Source organism: Macaca thibetana, chromosome 17 (genome assembly GCF_024542745.1).
Source record: "Macaca thibetana thibetana isolate TM-01 chromosome 17, ASM2454274v1, whole genome shotgun sequence".
In the NCBI taxonomy this organism is placed as follows: domain Eukaryota; kingdom Metazoa; phylum Chordata; class Mammalia; order Primates; family Cercopithecidae; genus Macaca; species Macaca thibetana.
The window spans coordinates 27,522,385-27,537,819 of NC_065594.1; the positions used below are offsets into that span (position 1 = coordinate 27,522,385).

Here is a 15,435-nt window from a genome sequence, read left to right on the forward strand (position 1 = left end):
CCACTGCATTCTAGTCTGGGCGATAGAGACCCTGCCCTCCCCTCCAGCTCCCTAAAAAAATGGCAATGTGAGGTTTAAAACATGTAAAAGTAAAATATGCAATAATAATAGCAAAAATCCCAGAGAAATTGCAGATTTATTGTTGAAAGGTTCTGATACATATTCCTGAAGTAGTATATTACTTAAAGGTATACAGTAATAAGTAAAAGAGGTGTATTACAAACTTTAAAGAAACCACTCAAGTAACAAAGAGTTGTAGCCTATAAATCAAGAGAGAGGAGATGGTATAATAGGAAATAATTAAAAATGAAGCTGATAAAGAGGGAAAAGGGACAAAGAACATTTGAAACAAATAGCAAGATGATGATGTAAATCCAATCATATCAACAATCACATTACATATAAATGGCCTAAATACCACAATTAAAAGTCAGGGATTGTTAGATTCAATTTTTAAAAAAATTAAGACCCAAATATTTCACATCTACAAGAAATCCAATTTAAGTAAGTTAAAAGGATGGAAAAAGATATACCATGCTTACACTATCCAAAAGAAAACTGAAATCACTAAGTTAAACCAGAAGTTAGGTTACAGAACAAAAAATTCATACCAGGGATAAAGAGGATTATTTCATTCTAATAAAGGGATTAATTAAGAGGGCATACAATTATAAGTATTTATGCATTTAATATAGGAACTGGCCTGGGGGCAGTGGCTCATGTTTGTAATCCCAGCTCTTTGGGAGGCTGAGGGGGTTGAATCACTTGAGTCCAGGAGTTCGAGACCAGCCTGGGCAATGTGGTGAAACTCCGCTCTACAAAAAATACGAAAATTAGCTGGGTGTGGTGGCACATTCCTGTAGTCCCAGCTACTAGGAAGGCTGAGGTGTGAGGATTGCTTGAACTTGGGAGGTTGAGGCTGCAGTGAGCTATGCTTACACCACTGCACTCCAGCCTGAGTGACACAGCAAAAACCCTGTCTCAAAAAAAAGGAAAAAGAAAAAAAAAAAAAAGAGTGTTTCTAAATATATGCTGGAACTTGCAGAGAGAAATACAGATGCTCTTTAATTCATGATGAGGTTATGTCTCGATAAACCTACCTTGTTAAAATATGTCAAAAATGCATTTAATTCACTTAATCTACTGAACATCATAGCTTAGCCTAGCCTATCTTAAATGTGCTCAGAACACTTACATTATCATATGGTTGATGAACAAAATCATCTAACACAAAGCCTATTTTATAATAAAGTGTTGAATGTCTCTTGTAATTTATCAAATACTGAAAAGTGGAAAACCGAATGGTTGTATGGATACTTGATGTATAGTTTCTACTAAATGTGTATCTCTTTTACTCCATCAGAAAGTCCGAAAATTGTAAGTTGAACCATCACAAGTTAGGGATTGTCTGTACATAAATATGCAATTTTAGCGGAGATTTCAATACCCCTCTCAATAAATTAATAGAAAGTAGAAAGAATGTAAAGCCTAAAACTATGAAATTTCTTTAAAAAACATAGGAGAAAATCTCTGTGACCTTGCATTAGGTGAAGATTTCTTAGGTATAGCCTTGAAAGCACCATTTATAAAATGGCAAATTGATAAATTGTACTTTATCATAATTTAAAACTTCTCTTCAAAAGACATTGGTAAGAGAATATAAAAGCAAGCCACAGACTGGGAGAAAAAATATTTGTAAATCACTTATCTAGTAAAGGACTAGTATCCAGAATATATAAAGCACTATCAAAAAATATATAAAATATATAAAGTACTATCAATAATAAGAAAACAGTCTAGTATTATGGACAAAATAATCAAACAAATAGTCAACCAAAAATATACCTGGATGACAAATAAGCACATGAAAACAACATCATTGTTCATGGAAATGCAAAGGCTCCAGTTTACAGATAGTAGGAAAATTTGAGAGATGATGGGTAGGTTCATTATCTTAATTACGGTAATAGTTTCACAGGTGTATTTATGTGTCAAAATTTATCCAATTGTACACTTTTAAATGTGCAATTTGATGTCAGTTATACCTCAGCAAAACTATTTCAAAAATCAAGAGTAGTTGACACATTGTATTAGGTTAGTGCAAAAGTAACAGTGGTTTTTGCCCTTGCTTTCAATTAAAAGTACCATTTGTATCATTAAAAGTAATGGCAAAAACCACAATTACTTTTGCACCAAACAAGTAGTTATGACAACTACTTGGTGCATGTTTGTTTAATACATTTAACTAATTACTCTGCCATTTCAACTTTCAACAAAGTTGAAAGTTTCAACTTTGTTTAACCTGCAGAAAATAGCAATTTCAATCTGAGGATAGTATATCATACTCTCCTAGTATATCGATTTGACCATAATATCCAAAGGCAATTAAAAATTCTTCGTTAAACTTGATTCCTTTACAAATACTTTCTTATCCTTAGGTCAGTATTTTCATCTGTTTCTAGTTGAAGGAAAATGTATTCACATCTGGGATGAGGCTTTCCAGAATGAGGTATACACCTTACATTGTTATCAACTTTATATCCTTATTATCAGTTAGCACTTAATGTAAAAATTTATTTAGTCTTAGATTTGTGTTGTCCAGAGACTGGCAGCATCAGCCTAACTTGGGAACTTATTAGAAATGTGATTTACTGGGCCCCACCACGCACCTGTTGAATCAGAAACTCTTGTGTGTGGCCCAGGAATCTGTTTTAATAATCCCTGCGGGTGATTCTGATACATACCAGTATTTGAAAGCTGTGATCTTAGAGCAACAATAGGACTTTAGATTCTTAGATACTTATAGTAGTTTCATTTTTAAAAATCTCATATGATAGCACACTTAAGATTTGTACATTTCTGGTAAAAGGAATTTGGCAAAAAAAATTTTAATGAAGATTCGTACATTTTATCATATGTGAACTTTTGTTCTAAGGAACTAAAATTTTGAATGCTAGTAACATGCAGAAGTGTTTAGGGGTGAAGTATACTAATGTCTGCTACTTTGAAGTGCGTTAAAAAAAGATCACTGGAGGAATACATGCAATTAAAACCTGTCAATTTTAGAAACTAGGTGACAAGTATATGGATGTTTACTGTTCAGTTATTTCAGCTTTTCTGTAGGTTGAAAAAATTCTCATAATATAAAATCCTTCCTTGACTCCTTTTAACATTTTTGATCAAGAGAGTGAAATGTGCCCAGAATGTGCTCTTAGGCAAAATAATGGTAGATAGTAATGAAGTTTTAGTATCTTAACAGCAATTAGGAATAAAGATATAGAAAACTGTGTTTCACTAGATTGATAATACATTCGTTAATCTTAGAAATTGGCTATTTGAGATTTTTCTAATCAAATTAAAATTGGTTATTAAAGTGTGATCTTGCTGATGTTCCTCAAATTACCTCCATTGATTATCTCTTGATATATCCAGATGAAAAGATTCATCAGCTTTATATGATCTAGTTAAAGTTACTTTTAAGGACTGATACAAGTTATTGATTTTTTCATAAATAAAGAATAGACTAATGCGGTCTTCAGAAATAAAAAAAATTACTTTTAAAACATTATTAAAGTCATGACAATCAAATGGATAGTACTTAGATTAAAAGGTTTTTAAAGACATGGCAAATAGTAGTGTGCACATCTAATACAAATCCTGATTCAAACAAGTTTTAATAAAAATTAACAAGACAGTGCAAAATTTGAACACTGACTACATATTTGATGATTTAAGGAATTGTTAAAGTGTGTGTATGGTAATGGTTTTGTAATTATGTTTTAGAAAGGAGTTCCTATCTTTCAGAGATACATACTGAAATATTTGCAAATGAAGTTTTGGAATGTCCTAGTTGTGTTTCATAATACTACAAGACAGGAAGTGGGGTATAGATGAAACTAGACTGGTCATGTGTTAAAGCTGGGTGATGAGTACATGGGGTTCATTATACTATTATGTTTACATTGGTGTATGTTTGAGATTTTCCACAATAAAAAGCTTTAAGAAAGATGTAGGTTAAATTTAACTCTTACAGCATGATCTGAGAGCGAAATTATCACTTATTACAGTGTTTCAGTGAGAAAATATTTTCCAATTATATCTGACTTTAAAACAAATAATAATAATAACAATAATAAATTCTCAATCTGTTGCCCAGGCTGGTCTCAAACTCCTGGGCTCAAGTGGTCCTCCTGCTTCAACTTCTCAAAGTACTGAGATTACAGTCATGAGCCACTCTAAGGGTCAAAGGCCTTTTTATTTATTTCTTTCATTAAATTGTCAGATATATCTGATTTCTAACAGAATACTGCAAAGCAGCCTATTTCTTGATTGAGGACTGCCTTTTTTTTTTTTTTTTTTTTTTTTTTTTTTTTTAGCATAACACTCTTAGTTGTAGCCTTTTTTTGTACCAAATCTTGTACTGTTTTATACTTCCAATATCCAAAGAAATGAAAAAAGTGAGCATGGGGGAGAGAAAGAAAAGCAAGGAACTGGATTAAGCATAAATCTTTTGAATTATAAAATGTCTTTTTAAAAATTTAATATCAGTCATTGAAAATGATTGATAGCACTGTCTTCTTACCATTCTCCTCCTCTCTTACTTTCTCTACCAATGTGCATTTCTTTTATAAATATAGAAGAAAAAAGCAAGATTGCCTATTATGTCTTCATAAAATTTCACATTAACATATGGAAATTTAAGGTGAACTGAAATAATGCATGTAATTATGTTTTTAAGAGCCATTTTTCTGCAGTACAGTTGACATCAAAGAGGGTAATTCAAAGAATTAATTAGTTTCGGCCAAAATATAAAATAACCTAATATCCTGTTCTTATTGTTAAATACAATCTATGAAATACTTGTTTTAGGTTTCTGGTAAGAAATGATAAGATAATTTTGCAGAGTGACTCCCATGACTTTCATTTCAGGAAATTCCACCACAGGTAATTTCAAATACCTTGTTTTTAGTCTAATGTAGTCAAGTTTAGAAGATAAAAAATCCAAACATTAAAAATGAAATAGAAGTCTACATTGGAAAAATACACTTTAGGATATCAGTTCATGAGATAAATTAGTAATCTGGATAAAGTCCAAGTTCTAGCAAAATTTATTTAAATTCTCCTGAAAGGGTGCTTAGATGGTTGAGAAGCCAAATATGTGTGATTGCCTATGGCTCTTCAAGACTATTAATTTTTAAATCAAAATTTTGATGGTGGTATAAACCATATCCATATTACAAAAAAAAGCCTTGAGAAATAGAGAAAAATGGTTACATAATCTCACCATCTTGATACAGTTGCTACTGTAATTCTAATATTTTTATGTAACATTTTGTTCATATGTATATTTTTAAAAACTCCTAAATTCTAGAGTTAAACGACTAAAACTCCTTGGAGTATAGTCAGCCTTCCATTTCTGGGAATTTCACATCCACGTAGTCAATCAACCATGGATCGAAAATATTTGGAAAAAAATGGATTGTTGCATCTGTACTAAATATGTACAGACCTTTTCATTATTCCCTGAACAATACAGTATCACTATTTACATAGCATTTATATTGTATTAGGTATTATAAGTCATATAGAGATGATTTAAAGTATACAGAAGAATGTGCGTAGGTTATATGCAAATACTACACCATTTATATAAGGAGCTTAAGGTTTTGTGGATTTTGGCATCTTTGGGGATCCTGGCACCAATCCTCTGTAGAAACCAAGGAACAACTGCATATGATAGTCTTGTGGTTTTACAAATGGCTCTGGAGACCTACAGTTTTTATTTTGAATTAGACACATCAGAAAACCACATCAAAAGACATTGGATTTCGGCAGGGCGTGGTGGCTCACACCTGTAATCCCAGCACTTTGGGAGGCCTAGGTGGGCAGATGATTTGAGGTCAGGAGTTTGAGAGATGGTGAAACCCCATCTCTACTAAAAACAAAAAATTAGCTGGGTGTAGTGTCAGGCGCCTGTAATCCCAGCTACTCGGGAGAGAGAGACAGGAGAATTGCTTGAACCCAGGAGGCAGAGGTTACAGTGAGCCAAGATCGCACCACCGCCTGCCAGCCTGGGTAACAAGAGCGAGACTCTGTCTCAAGAAAAAAAAAAAAAGACATTGGATGTCTCAATCTAAATGTACAGATTTTTCCTATCAGCACTTCAGTTATGCTATTGCTGTAATCCAAGATGTAATCCCGCTTTGCATTTTCCCACATGCTTTGTAGACAAAAAGAACTGAAGTTTCAAACCCCAGACCAAGCTTATTCTCGTGAGATATCTACCTTAGTTTCTAGGTCTAAGCTGTTGTCATCATATATATAACAAATCTAGGTGAATTAACAGATATGAATAATAAGGTTAAGGAAGAAAACTAGCAGAATACATGTGTAAGGAAACAACAGATTCAGAATTATGTCAGTGGCTGAGTGAGAAAGCATCTAATAGTGTTATGAACTGAATGTATACCCCCCAAAATTCATACATTGAGCCTTAACCACCAATGTGACAGTATGTGGAGGTGGGGCCTTTGGAGATAATTTGGCTTAGATGAGGTCATGAGCATGGGATCCCCATGATCAGATTAGTGTCCTTATAAGACGAAGAAGAGACCTGAGCTCGCGTGCTCTCTGCCCTGAGGACAAAAGAGAAGGTAGCCATCTGAGAGCCAGAAAGAGGGCTCTTACCAAAAAGCCAACCATGCTAGCACCCTGGTCTTGGACATCTTCGCCTCCATAACTGTTAAAGATTATGTCTGTTGTTTAAAGCACCCAAACTGTTATTTTACTATGGTAGCCTAAGTTGATTAAGACAGTAATTGGTACTAACACATAGGGGATTGCTATAACAGATACCTGAAAATGTGGAAGTAGCTTTGGAACTGTATAATGGGTAGAGGCTGGAAAGGTTTTGATGTGTGTCCATGAAAAAAAAAAAAAAAAAAAAAAAAAGGCCGAGATTGCTGCAACCAGACTGCTAGGGGCAATTCCAGTGAGGGCTCTTAGAGAAAAGAGGAGAGCTGGAGAGAAAGCCTCCATCTTCAATGAGGACACAAATAATCATGAACAGAATGTTGTTTGAAACATGGATGATAGGCCATTCTGATGAGGTCTTGGATGGAAATGAGGAGCATGTTTTGGACAATGGAGAAAAGGCGATCCTTGTAATAGATTTGACTGAATTGTGTTTATGTTCCAGTGTTTTCTAGAAGGCAGAACTTGTGAACTATTAAATTGGGTATTTAGGTAAAGAGATTTCTAAGCCAAGTGTTGAAGGAGCAATTTGATTCCTCTTCACTGCTTATTCAGGTTGAGCATCCCTAATTTAAAAATCCGAAATATCAAAAATCTGAAACTTTCTGAGCTTTGACATGATGCCACAAGTGGAAAATTCCATCATGTGATGGGTTGCAGTTAAAATAGTCAAAGCTTTGTTTCATGCACAAAATTATTTAAAATATTATGTAAAATTACCTTCTGTCTATGTAGAATGTATATAAAACATAAATGAATTTCATGTTTAGACTTGAGTTTCATCCCTAAGATATTTCATTATGAGTTTGGTCCCAAGCATTTTGGATAAGGGATAGTCAACCTATAGTAAAATGTAAAAAGAGAGAAATGAGGGCCGGGCGCGGTGGCTCAAGCCTGTAATCCCAGCACTTTGGGAGGCCGAGGCGGGCAGATCATGAGGTCAGGAGATCGAGACCATCCTGGCTAACACGGTGAAACCCCGTCTCTACTAAAAAATACAAAAAACTAGCCGGGCGAGGTGGCGGGCGCCTGTAGTCCCAGCTACTCGAGAGGCTGAGGCAGGAGAATGGCATAAACCCGGGAGGCGGAGCTTGCAGTGAGCTGAGATCCGGCCACTGCACTCTAGCCTGGGCGACACAGCGAGACTCCGTCTCAAAAAAAAAAAAAAAAAAAAAAAGAAAAATGAATTGAATAAAGAATTATTAAGCAATAAGGCACCAGAACTTAAAGATTTGGAAAATTCTCAGCATATCCGTATTACAGAAATGAGAAAGAACAGTTGGAAGAGAACATCAAAGGTGTGGCTGGCTGACCATTTGCTAAGGAGATTAGTGTGGGTGTAAACCATGGACCTAATCAGCCATCTCAACTGAAGCCAGGAATAGAGATGGAATTATATTAGAAACACTGCCAGCTGAGATTAAAGGAAATAGAGAACATGGGATAGAATGAAGGCAGGCTGTAAACATGCATGATCATTTCAGAAAAGGGAGAAGGACTCCAAAGGCAATTCAGAGTCATCAGGGCTGCTACTCCCACTACAGATCCAAAGTGCATGGGCCCATAGGGCGAGGCTCCTTCCACCTCAGCTTTAAAAGGCAGGACTGCCCCGCAGCAGAGCCTCATGGGAAGGTCCCTGTGAGAGGTACTGCATGGTCAGGGCCCCACCAAGCAGAAGGGACAGGTCACCTCACTGAGCCATGGGAGTGATGATGCCATTTCAGTGTCTGAAAGGCAGGATCGTTACTCCAGTGGGTATGGAAAGCAGAGCATTGAATCAAAGGTGATGATTCTCAAGCCTTAAGATCTAACGGTATTTGCCTTGGTAGGTTCTGGACTTGCTTGGGACATGTCACCCCTTTCTTTCTTCTGATTTCTCCCTTTTGGAGCAGGAATGTCTGTGCTGTGCCTGCCCCACCATTGTCTTTTGCAAATACGTAACATATCTGGTTTCACAAAAGCTGGAAAGGAATTTTGCCTTAGGATGAATTGTACCTCTACCTTCACCCATATCTGATTTAGGTGATACTTAGATGAGACTTTGGACTTTAGAGTTGATACTTCAGTGAGTTAAGACTTTGGGGGCTGTTGGTATAGAATGAAAATGACATGAATTTTGGAAGGTCAGGGGCCGAATATTATAGACTGAATATTAGTGTCTCTCCAGAATTCATATGTTGAACCCCTAACCCCCAAAATGATAGTATTAAGAGGTGGAGATTTGGGGAGGTAATTACTGAAAATAGTTAGGCTTAGATGAGTTCATGAGGGTGAAGCTCCCATGATGTGATTAGTGTTCTTATATTAGAAGAGTGAGACACAAGAGTGTCCTCTCTCCCTCATGTGAGGCAACAGCAAGAAGATAGCCATCTGAAAGCCAGGAAGAGGATCCTTACCAAGAACCAAATCTGCCAGCACCTAGATCTTAAACTTCCCAGCCTCCACAAGTGTGACCAATAAATGTCTGTTGTTTCAGTTACATACTCTGTGTGTGTGTGTGTTTTTTTTTAGTAGCAGACCAAGTTAAGACAGTTTGTAAATGTTTTCTCCCATTCCAATAGAATACTTCTTTACTCTGTTGATTGTGTCTTCTGATGCACAAAAGTTGATTGTGTCTTCTGATGCACGAAAGTTTCTAAGTTTAAGTCCTATTTGTCTATTTTTGCCTTTGTTACGTGCGCTTTTGCTGTCATATCCAAGAAACAGTTGCCAAATCCAAAGTCATGAAGCTTTTCCCTGTGTTTTCTTCTAGAAGTTCTACAGTTTGGTTCTTACATTTGGATCTTTAATCCATTTTGAGTTAATTTTTGTATATAGTGTAATATAATCCAAATTCATTCTTTTGCATGTGGCTATCCAGTTTTTCATACATCATTTGTTGAAGAGACTGTCCTTTCCTCATTGAATGATCTTGGCACCCTTGTTGAAGATTATTTGGTCATATATGCTAAGGATTTATTTCTAGGCTCTCTATTCTATTTCACTAGTCTATTGTCTTCCTTTATGCCAGTACCACACTGTTTTGATTCCTATGGCTTTGTAGTATGTTTTGAAATCAGGAAGTGTGAGTCCTTCAAGCTTGTTTTCTTTCAAAATTGTTTTGGCTATTTGGGATCCCCTGAGATACTAGAATTTTAGAATGGACTTTTCTTTTCCTGCAAAATAAGCTATTGGGATTTTGATAGGGATTGCATTGAATCTGCAGATTGCTTTGGATAGTATGGACATCTTAACAATATGAAATCTTTCACTTTGTGAACATGGGGTGTTTTCTGCATTTGTGTTTTTAATTTCAGCAGTGTTTTGTAGTTTTCAGTGTATGGCTTTCACCTCCTTGATTAGGTTTATTCCTGAGTATTTTATTCTTTTGGTTGCTATTGTAAATGGAATTTTTTAAATTTCTTTTTCAAACTTTCATTGTTATATATACAAACAATGGATTTTTATGTGTTGATTTTGTATTCTGCAACTTTGCTGAATTCACTTATTAGTTCTAACAGTTTGTGTGTAATCTTTAGGGTTTTCTGCCTGTAAGATTATATTATCTGTGAATAGAGGTAATTTTATTTCTTCCTGTCCAGTTTAGATGCCTTTTATTTCTTTTTCTTGCTCAGTTGCCCTGGGTAGAACTTCCAGTACTGTGTTGAATAGAAATAGCAAAAGTGAGCATCCTTGCCTTTTCCTATCTTAAAGGAAAAACTTCCAGTCTTCCATCATTGAGTGTGATCTTTCCTGTAGGTTTTTCATATGTGGCCTTTATTATGTTGAGGTATATTTCTTCTACTATTAGTTTATTGAGTGTTTTTTATTATGAAAAGGTGTTGAATTTGTCAGATGCTTTTTCTACATCAATTGAGATGATCATGTGGTAACTTTAACCTTTAAAAATAATTTTTTGAAGGATAATATACATAAAGAAGTGCATATATGATCAGTATACAGCTTAGTGAATAACTTAATGGTAATCATCACATAGCAGCCCCCCAGGTCCAGACATAGTATAGTACCATCACCCAAGGAACTGCCTTCATGCCTTGCCGGTGTTCCCACCCTTTCTTCCTTGTCAAAGGCAACCACTGTCCTGACTCTTAACACCATAAATTGGTTTTTTCTGTTTTTCAACCTCCTGTAAATAAAATTGTGCAGCCTGTATTCTTCTGTGTGTTTTTCATGAATATTGTGTTTGTGAGATTTATCCATGTTGTTTCCTGTATCACTAGTTCATTAATTTTCATTGCTGCATATAGTCCATTGAATGAAACAGCCACAGTTTATTTACAAAGGACATTTAGGACTATTAACAAGTAATGGCTCCTATGAGCCTTCTTGTTATCTACCAGGAATCTAATAGCTGGATCATACCTGGGTCATAGAGGATGAATATGTTCAACCTTGGTAGATAATGTCAAACTTTTCCTAAGTGATTTTACGAATTTTCATTTCTGTTCCATATGAGTTTGCCTCCATAACCTCATTATCACTTGATAGTCTTTTTCATTTCATTTTATTGGCCTCTTGCATTTCCACATTTTTTATTTTTGAGACAGGGTCTCGCTTTGTTGCCCAGGCTGGAGTGCAGTGGCATGATCTCGGCTCACTGCAACCTCTACCTCCCAGGTTCAAGTGATTCTCCTGCCTCAGCCTCCCGAGTAGCTGGAATTACAGGCACCTGCCACCACACTCAGTTAAGTTTTTTATGTTTAGTAGAGACAGGGTTTCACCATGTTGGCCATGCTGGTCTTGATCTCCTGACCTCAAGTGATCTGCCTACCTCAGCATCCCAAAGTCCTGGGATTACAGACATGAACCACTGCACCCAGCCACATTTCTGCTTTTGTGGAGAGTAGATTCAAGTCTCTTATTATTTTTCTATCTTTTTTTAAAAATCAATTTGCAGGAGGCTGGTATATATTCAAAATGTATGCTCTTTATTAGTTGTATATGTTGTAAATATCTTTTTTCAGTTTGTGACTTACCTTTTCATTCTCTTAAAGCTTTTTAAAAGAAATTACAGTTAATTCTAAATAAATCCAATATATTGTTTTTTCTTTATGTTTTAAGAAATGTATTTTATATCCTGTTTAAGAAATCTTTCTCTGTCCCAAGGTTATGAAGATATTCTTCTGCATTATCTTTTAGGACCTTTTCTTTGGTTAAACCTTGTATGTTCAGATCTGCAACCTCTCTTACATTTAAAACAACATTGTTTAATTTGACACTAATTAAAATATTAGATCTACCAAAAAAAAAAAAGTTGCAAGAATAGTACAAAGATATCCAGGTTTTTTTCACCCAGAGTCTGCAAATGTTTATTTATGTATTTTGCAAGATTCCACATGCAACACTGATCCAAACATTAATATTTCACATTATTGCTACATAAATAAATGTTGACATATCAACAGTGATATGCTGGAGCTATCTTAACTTGTGTACAAAAGTTGGTTGTTAAAATTCAGGAATTTGCAGGTCAATTTAAAATCATTGGTAGTTTGAAGTGGGCTGTGGCAGGGAAGTATTTACTCCGTGGACGTTAACACATGCTGTAAGTTATTTCTATTCTTTTTAAAAATACATCAAATTTTACATTATAAAAAATAAAAATAAGTGTATAACGAAAACTAAGAGGCTGTTTGAGGTCACAAGATAAGACTAGAATGTAGAAAGTGAGTAGTAACAAAATTAGAAGTAATTTATTGAAGGAAGAAACTGACAGTATTCTCTACAGAAGGAATGAAAGGAATGTCTGGTTTCTAAATGCCAGCATTTGAGTTGCAGGGTAAAAGTTTTGAATTTGCAAGTTTAAATAAAACCAACTACTTTGCGTGTGATAGATATGGCCATACAATAAACCAATTTATAAATGAAACTTTAGTGTGTCCTAGTTTTAAAAAGACTAAAATGAAAGATAATACCTTCTGCAAATTGACCAATGTGTTGAAAATTTTAAAAAGGTAATGACTTAAATGGAATGGTAAATATTCAAATATAACATGTGGCTCTATACCCAATCTCTAATAGCACTAGTATTGGAATTAACTTGAAGATTCAAAAGAAAATCTGTATTTCTATTTGTAAAACTACCAGTCCATCTCTTGAAACAAAACTGTGGTTATATCTTCATTGTTACATTCTAAAATTAAAATAATAATGGCGGCTTGCAGTTTTAGCTGAACATAGTGTATAGAATATTGCAAATAGAATAAAATGACAAAATTTAAATGGCTCAGTGGTTTTTATTTTTTAAAATTTATTAAGAAAATCGGATTGCCTACAAAATCTCTCTTGTTAATCCCAAATTAGCTTCTTGGAAATGTTTCTTACACTAACTGTTGTGATATGCAAGTGGGAGAAATAATACATTTATTGTTTCTCATAATTCTTTGTATATTCCACAGAGCCACTTTATTAGACAAGATTTAAAGTACTTAGTGATTTTATTGAACTTTAAGTAATATAGCAATACAGGTTATGCCAGAAGTTAGATTTGCATTAGTTTATATATAAACATGTTTAAAGAATATGCATTTTCATGAGACAGTTAAATAATATAAAATGACACATTTTATATTATTGTGGTATTAATTACGAAACCTTCAAGTAGATACCTATACTGAATAATTTTTAAAACATTATATTAGTTGTTGTATATCTACATGAAAAATTATTTTCAAGCTAAATCAACTTGTGAGATTCAGCAGAGTCAAGATTTTAAATAAATAACATGAATTTAATCTCTTATAAAAGTTAACCCTCTTGACACTACTGAATTGTAGAATGCTGTAAACATTCCAAAATGTTTATTTAAATTTTCAATATAGATTCAGTGTATTTATTATTATACTCAATTTGCTCATCTTGAAATGTAATTTGCTGATGTTTTATTAGTTAACTTTGTCTATGATAGACTAATATTGCTTACATTATCTTTTACTTTTATTTTTGTATGTGATACTGTCTGTACAGTTAAAGATTTCTAAATGTATTTGTTTTTTCATTGAAATTATTGATTTATTGTAAATAGATATCACTTAGAAAAGACTAATACAACCAAAATAAATAATATAAGAGCTTGAAACTTCAAACTTGAAGGTTCTTCAGTAATCCTGAGCAGATTTTTCTACCATTGGGTTTTGTCTGAGGAATCAGTGAAAAATCATTATTATTCTTGTGTTGTTTCTAGAGACAGATAGGGTGATGAGGGGCATTGAGTCTTCATAATTACCTTGTCTGCCCATAGAAAAAACTAGTGACAGTTGCCTCACTGAATCACTGTATTTTAGTGCCTATCCCAGTGTTTAGGTAAAGTAGTGGTGGTTAAATTAAATAAAATATTATATAGAGATGGAAGGGGTGGAGAGACAGACATAGAATTTAAATAGAGCCTGCTGATATTCTCTTTAATATATAAACTTACTGACTACTTTGACAAACAAAGTAATTTGAATTGTAAGAAATGTATTTCCTTAAATGGCTTATTGATTGGAAAAAAAAGTAGTCAACAGAGTATTCTAGAATTTCTTTTGACAAGAATATCTTTTTAGGTTAAAAAATGAAACATCTTGAATGTACAATGTTTTACTATATTTTAAGGATGTACTTACAAATGACTATATATGTTTGTTTTTCAGAGTTGGAGCGTTATTCAGTATATTAATGTCTTATTGATAATGGCAGAGCATCCACCACTACTGGATACAACTCAGATCTTAAGTAGTGATATTTCTCTTTTGTCTGCCCCTATTGTAAGTGCAGATGGAACACAACAGGTAAGAAAACTGAAATATTTATTTCTTTATGTTGAATACACATATATTTATGCAAAATTTAAAACAAATCACACTAGTGAGTTCCTGTTATTTCGTGTTTTAAATTCCCAGTTCAAAATGTTGTTCAGTTTTATAAGATGATAAAAATAATGAGACTGTTTTTGAAGTCTCTTCTAAAATGTCTTGTGAATTAATGGTCAGATTTCTTATGTGTATATTTAGTTGCCATTCAAGTTGTTTTTGTTTTCCTTTAGACAAATAGTGTGCTAGTCCCTGAGTTTAGCCTTGTACCTTAATGATTATTATAAATCATTTCAAATCATTATGAAATTATGATTTTTGCCTACTACGTAGTAATAAAACGTTGTCTTTTCCTTCCCATTTTCCTCTCCCTTCCAAAAGTAAATACACAATTCCTGAAAAGCTGATAGATTTTTTTCCCCAGCTCAGGTCTTTATTTAAAATGTGGTTGCACTGATTTCACTATTCCCACAGTAATCCTAAAAGGGATAGGAATAATAAGCTTTCCCAAGTACTTATTATGTGCCAGGCAATGTGCTTCATTCTCACAACTATCTTATATGGTAGGTATTTTAACAGTAGGTAAGGAAACAAACACTAAGAACATAATAAATGATAATGAGGAAGAGAAGGAACAGTTTAGGTGCCCATTATGTAATAAACATTGTGCTAAGAGCTTTATGATCTCATTTAATTCTTTCAACAATTCTATGAGGTAGGAACACCTGCCCGTATTTTGCAGCTGAAGCAAAATGAGTTTCAGAAAGGCTTAAATAACTTGTTCAGCATCACACAAAGCTTATGCTCTTGTTACTCATACTGCCTCCCTGGGAAACTTTAAAAAAAAGAAAGTCAGATTTTCTTTATAAACTTAGTATCTATAGTAGGTAAT

General features: G+C 34.1%; 2 protein-coding genes across 3 annotated transcripts in view; one reads left to right on the top strand and one right to left on the bottom strand.

The window, feature by feature from the left end:
- MED4 (mediator complex subunit 4) overlaps positions 1 to 15,435 on the bottom strand; it is a 1,135,161-nt gene that overhangs the window by 954,145 nt on the left and 165,581 nt on the right. The gene's annotated exons all lie outside the window — the stretch shown is intronic.
- Positions 1 to 15,435, top strand: part of FNDC3A (fibronectin type III domain containing 3A) — a 232,182-nt gene that overhangs the window by 15,516 nt on the left and 201,231 nt on the right. For both annotated transcript variants that reach the window (XM_050766259.1, XM_050766260.1), the window contains exon 2: positions 14,385 to 14,522. In XM_050766259.1, the coding sequence (XP_050622216.1) occupies positions 14,424 to 14,522 (99 nt within the window). In that variant the 5' untranslated portion in view covers positions 14,385 to 14,423. The remainder of the gene's footprint in view (positions 1 to 14,384; positions 14,523 to 15,435) is intronic.